This window comes from Sphaeroforma arctica, assembly GCF_001186125.1.
Source record: "Sphaeroforma arctica JP610 unplaced genomic scaffold supercont1.1526, whole genome shotgun sequence".
Lineage (NCBI taxonomy): Eukaryota > Ichthyosporea > Ichthyophonida > Sphaeroforma > Sphaeroforma arctica.
The window spans coordinates 5008-11737 of NW_014039032.1; the positions used below are offsets into that span (position 1 = coordinate 5008).

The window sequence follows — 6730 nt, forward strand, 5'->3', positions numbered from 1 at the left end:
CTATTTTATTGGAACGTGATATTGAATATGCGTTATATTGTCTTGTGTATTAGACGTATTCTATATTTACATAGTTTTTTATATTGAAACGTGATATTGAATGTGCGTTATATTGTCTTGTGTAGTAGACGCATCCCTTATTTACATGGTTCATTTTATTGGAACGTGAGCTTGAATGTGTTTTGTGCTGTTTTGTGTAGTAGACGTATCAATTATTTGCATGGTTCATTTTATTGGAACTCGAGCTTGAACATGTGTTATATTGTCTTGTGTAGTAGACGCATCCCATATTTACATAGTTCATTTTATTGAAACGTGAGCTTGAATATGCGATATATTGTTTTGTGTAGTAGACGTATCTCCTATTTGCATAGTTCATTTTATTGAAACGTGAGCTTGAATGTATGACATATTGTCTGGCGTAGTAGACGCATCCCTTACTTACATGGGTTATTTTATTGGAACGTGAGCTTGAATGTGTTTTATATTGTCTTGTCTAGTAGACGCATCCCCTATTTACATAGTTCATTTTATTGAAACGTGAGCTTGAATGTGTGTTATATTGCTTTTATAGTAGACGCATCCATATTTTCATAGTTCATTTTATTGAAACGTGACCTTGAATGTGTGTTATATTGTCTTTTGTAATAGACACATACCTTATTTACATAGTTTATTTTATTGAAACGTGAGCTTGAATGTGTCCTATATTGTCTTGTGTAGTAGACGCATCCCTTTTTTGCATAGTTCATTTTATTAGAACGTGAGAACGTGAGCTGGAATGTGCGTTGTATTGTCTTGTGTAGTAGACGCATTTCTTATTTCCATAGTTCATTTTATTAGAACGTGAGAACTTGAGCTTGAATATGCGTTATATTGTATTGTGTAGTAGACGTATACATTATTTCCATTGTTCATTTCTTTTTGAACGTGAGAACGTGAGCTTGAATGTGCGTTATATTTTCTTGTGTAGCAGACGCATCCCTCATTTGCCTTGTTCATTATATTAGAACATGAGAACGTGAGCTTGAATGTGTGTTAAATTGTCTTGTGTAGTAGACGTATCCCTTATTTCAATAGTTCATTTTTTTGGAACGTGAGTTTGAATGTGCGATATACTGTATTGTGTAGTAGACGCATCCCTTATTTGCATGGTTCATTTTTTTGAAATGTGAGCTTGAATGTGTGTTATATTGTCTGGCGTAGTAGACGTATCTTTTATATATATAGTTCATTTTATTGAAACGTGAGCTTGAATATGCGTTATATTGTCTTGTGTGGTAGACGCAACCCTTGGTTCCATTGTTTATTTTATTTAAACGCGAGCTTGAATGTGCGTTATATTGTCTTGTGTAGTAGTCGCATCCCTTATTTGCTTAGTTTATTTTATTGGAACGTGAGCTTGAATGTGTGTTATTTTGTCTTGTGTCGTAGACACATACCTTATTTACATGGTTCATTTTATTGAAACGTGAGCTTGAATGTGTGTTGTACTGTCTTGTGTAGTAGACGTATCCCTTATTTCAATAGTTCATTTTATTGGAACGTGAGCTTGAAAGTGTGTTATATTGTCTTGTGTTGTATACGCATCCCTTATTTACATAGGCGGGTGTCTTGCTGGCACTGTGACGTTGTGGAGACCGGCAGACGATGTACAGTGTGTGTTCCCACGCGCAGGGTTTAGGGTTTTAGCTAAAACCCAAAACCCAATTGGGAGTGTTTTGGCGACTGCGTTGCTTAGTTTGTGTAGTCGGGTGCGATGAAACTCATGGAGGCTCCGTGACCAATCTGAGAGTGTGGGATGGTGGACGGATGAAGTGGGAACACATGAGTGCCAGTGAGTGACTGACTATTTGAAACGTATGAAGTCAGCGGTAAGACTAATTGAACGACACATTTGTGCAAATAGGAAGCGCTATGTATAGCTCTATGGCGATGCCTACGTGATACATATCTAGATCAGGATAGGGATAGGACAGTATGTATGGGAATGGGGGTTATGAGAGGGTTGCCAATCTAAACCCTGAAACACCTCTAAAACCCAGATACGCATGCAACCCCTGAACTATAGTGCCCTGGTTGCGGATCCTGTGACGAGGTGTGGCAGTTGACAGCAAGTATCACAGGCATACGAGACAACTCGAAACCTGACGGCAAATAGATATGTAACCTTCGCATAAGTGGGCGGGATTTTAGAGTTTTAGGGCATCAATCGCTATAGAGTGTTCTACATCGCATTGCGAGCGTCCCACAGTTCATGGGAAACTTCTGTGCATTACAAACGACAATCCCTTTGCGCTTGCAGACACATCCCACATGTTCGGTACTCAATAACTCGCAACACATCTCATTCGATACAAACGCTCTCACACGATGGACAATGCTTTCTACCATGTAGCTTACAGTTCGCAGTGGAGCACGACACACACCATACTTCATTCAGTGACACAGCGAATACACCCAAAAGTATTAGCGTAACGACACTAAACCCTAGAACACCCAAAAGTATTAGTGTAACGACCCTAAACCCTAAAACACCAACCGCACATCCATGGCCAGGCACATACGTATGGGCAGTTGGGGTTGAGCCAGTCGTCGTGTTGGAATGATATGGGGTTGTCCACTCCCTCACTCTTGATGTCAAGCGTGTCTATCTTCAGCGCATCCTCGCCATCCAGGTACATGTATAACGACTGGAACTTGCCAATATCCTGTAGGGTTGTGGGGTTTTTAGGAGTTAGTGCACAAGGAGCGCTGGTTGGTTGTGAGTGGTCAGGGCGATGTGAGATATGTGAGCTAGCTGCCCTTGTGCTGTTGAGAGAGAACGACATAGAGATAACATTTAAACACTCAACGTTACGACTGGCATGTAGTGTTTGTAAATGGAGTACCCTGCACACACTCTGTGTACCGTGAGACGTGAGTTCTTGCGGTTACAACAGCGATAGCTAACAGCTGCTGCACCTCTATATTCTATCACTATGCTACACGTGGATATGGTTTCGGAAATAATATCACCACACCACGGCTACATTCCTTACATACAATTATCACACCACGCACACCCGCCGATACGCTCATCTTAAGTGTTCCTAGACCCAATGAGCTTACAACAAACCACCGATATTCAACAAATTTACATACGCTGGAGTAGAAGGACAGCTGCTCAGTATCCTTGTCCCCGACATTGATGAAGAAAGACTCGGTGCTTGTGCTGGCGGTAGATCCGTGCAGACGCATGTTCAATCGACCTGTACGCCCAGCCTTAGGCACTGAGGGTGTACAGATGAAAGAAATACAGTGTTCAACAGAGCCCATTTGAGTACAAACCGGCTGCGTCGGTATGTATCCAGATCCTTGCGCAATAAAACTGTGGAGATGTAGACTATATAGACTGTAATTATGTGGTAATGTGGGAACTGGAAGGATGACTATCATTCTTCTTTACTTTCCCTATCCAACCATGCAAGAGCGTATGACAGATGCATTGACTAGCGTGACGACACACACAACACTCAGTTTCAACCTAGAAATGCTCGCACGGGGGACACTTACCATCGGCTGTGTTGACAGATACGATATACTCCTTGCCAGCTGGAAGTACGGAGATTGTGACGGTCTCGTCCGCCTATAATATGATAAATTGGTTGGTTTGGACAAAGCATGTCGTTTAATAATATGACTTTTAGGGTTTTAGAGACGAACCATGGCTTATCTGGTATGACCTAATTAATGATTATGTGCAATTGCGCAAGGGCAGCTGCCACACCAAATCATTGGATTCCCTTTCAAATGATATAAGCTACAGCTGATTGCGGCTGTGTCATAGACTGTGCAAATCAGTCTCAAATAATACACACTTGGAAGATGAGCATACAAGTTTATAAACCCAAACCACAGGGTTGGAAATGTAGAACACAAAACGGTGCGTGGACGTAGACATCCCCAACGCACACAGAAAAAAGGGCGCTCATATACCGATAGACCGAACACCACACTTGTACTTACGTTGTGGCCTAGCCAGCCATTGTAGCTGCAGTAGTAGGTTTTTTTGGTTGCGCTATCGACGATCTTGGCCCCGGATTGGATGTATAGCTGGAGAAGACCACAGAGTAATTGTTTGTGTTAGTCAAGCACAGTGTGTGTTAATGTGTTAATTAACTGAGTAGGTGTTAATGTGTGTTGCTAAGCAATACCACTTAAGCACTTTCGCGGACGCTCGCACAATACTGAATAACAGTTTGTCACCAAAATGAGACTCGTGGAGTGTTTATATTTCGTAGCGTGTCCGTACTACAAATAATCCTCATGCATGAATGAAAATTCACATCAGTAATTAAATTAAACTTGCGATCATATTACAATACTCACCTCTGAATTCATTGGCTTGAAATGGCAAAATTTGGGCTCAAACGGCTGTATGTGTGTGTGTAGATAGAAATAAGCGGCATCAGGATAAGCGCATCGTTTATGAGTTTTCTGATATTCGGTGCAAATATGAAGGATCACAACTTTCAATCATGGCCCTCAATCAAGAGGAGAGAAAGCTATATTAAATAGTTGTTTAATACCTGAAGCAATATAAATACTGAACTACAGCTCACGTGATGGATAGGTTTATGAATTGGAAGCACATTACAGCATACAGCAGCGTACAACAATGCTGGAAGCAACCCCACACTGTGTGGTCAATGATAGTGATTTCTTTCTGACCAGAGATTGACGATCAATGTGAGTAATACGATAGGCTATATTCATAAAAGGAACTATGCATAAACTTACCCCGTCAGTTTGTAAAGTCACGGTGTGCGTGTTCACTCTGTTGCCTCCCAAATTGTACATCGCCATCGAGTGTCTTCCGTCCGTGCTTTCAATATCAATTGTGAACTACATGCATACGATATACAGATGTGAGTAACTCAGTTAGTGTGAACTACATGCATACGATAAACAGATGTGAGTAACTCAGATAGTGGATACTTGCGAATACTAAAAAAACATAGATTGTCATTATAGTCACAAAAAGAATAGTAAATAAAGCAATTCAGCACACTTTTGTATAATCCAAAACGCATCAAATCCTGTATGAGATCCGCCAAGACATTTGGATTAAGTACATGGATTGGCACAATCGCTCACACAAATGCACCATACATACATATATAAATATCCGCATATCGCAATAGATATCCTGAAAACCTTTGTAAGCGACTTTGTAAGCGACGTACCAAACAAACAAACTAGCATAGATGTACACCTACCACTCCTGAAGCGGAATCGAAATCGGCTACACTGGACGTGACGTCTAAGTCGGCGCTAACAAGCGATAGACCGAGCACGCTGAGTGCGGCGATTGGTAGCTTTCGGAACATATTTATTATAGGATCTTTCTATGTGCTAGTGTAATTATACTTTAACCGTCTAACAGAAGCTGCTTGATTGAATATACAGAACAAGCAAAGTGGCAGCAGTAGTATAATGACACAGGCAACTCAGACGCTAAGCAGTTTATTGAATTGGTTAATGTAGGAATCACTAGGAAGTAGGAAGGTGAAATACTTTGCTTCGACTTTTTTGTTCCACTCTGTAATTTTTTTTTTAGAACACAATCTAATTGGGTCAAATCTGGCGTAACTATCTAGATTATTGTACACAGAGTCACAGAGTCACAGATGCGGGATGGTGTAGGTGAAGGACTGAAGGTACTGGTCTGACTGACTACTTTGTAGTCAGTAACTAGACTCAGTACTGACTGACTACTGTGTAGTCAGTAGACTCAGTACTGACTGACTACTGTGTAGTCAGTAGACTCAGTACTGACTGACTGACCACTGAATGACTAATCAGAAAGAAGTGCGCTCTGCACAGAGCCACAGACTGCAGAACAGTCTAAACAAAATATAAATACGATGGAAATCATGGACTCGATGGAAGAGAGTATTTGAAATTTCCGTTGCTATACTATGAGCCAATCCAATTGCTTGATCTATCTATTTTATTTTTCAAATCTCCTTTGGTATTTGGTCTCAGTAGTAACAGTAGAGACTAGAAACCAGACAGTCACGTGGAATAGTAGTGACACAAATGGAAAGTCGATCCACAACTACATACTGAACGATAAACACGCACACGCACATACAATTCTGTTTATATAACAAACTGCACTATTTACCATAGGCTGATGAGCTCGTGTACATGTACTACATGTACATGTACACATTCTTGTACATGTACGCATATATGTTCGCATACATGTACATGTACGTATACATGTTTGTGTATGTGTACGTGTACAGGTGTATGTACATGTACGTAATAATAATAAATGCATTTCCCTGGCGTCACCCAAATAATTTACTTACAAAATGGTGAGTGTATTTAGCTCAAGTAGAAGCCATTAAGCTACCATCATGTTGCACATAAAGTGATCATTATTGCCCTGGATAAACCCTTCTAGTGTCAGATAGTCTTGCGCGCTATTTTAAAAACGCATGGAGTTGGAGATTCAAACACTTCTGGGGGTATTCTCACAAGTTCGTCGTGTTTTGAGCATAGTCTGACAGTACGGAGATTGAATAAACACGTGTTCATATTTATCATCAGATATAGATTCTTTTCTATCCAAGGTCCTGTACCATACATATATGTATGTAATATATATATATATATATATATATATAAAGTGTGTGTGTGGTGTGTATGTGTATAGATATGTTGTTTGTATATATAA

General features: G+C 40.3%; 1 protein-coding gene across 1 annotated transcript; it reads right to left on the reverse strand.

Annotated features, from left to right (window-relative positions):
• Nucleotides 1-1387: 1387 nt before the first annotated feature.
• SARC_11095 (hypothetical protein) lies at nt 1388-5629 on the reverse strand. The gene is made up of 8 exons (XM_014294829.1): nt 5262-5629; nt 4783-4887; nt 4372-4416; nt 4009-4095; nt 3556-3628; nt 3145-3272; nt 2568-2711; nt 1388-1788 (listed from the first exon to the last, which is right to left on the reverse strand). The coding sequence occupies exons 1-8, from the start codon at nt 5370-5372 to the stop codon at nt 1738-1740; spliced, it is 744 nt and encodes a 247-aa protein (XP_014150304.1). The 5' UTR covers nt 5373-5629; the 3' UTR covers nt 1388-1737.
• Between the last annotated feature and the right edge of the window lie 1101 nt (nt 5630-6730).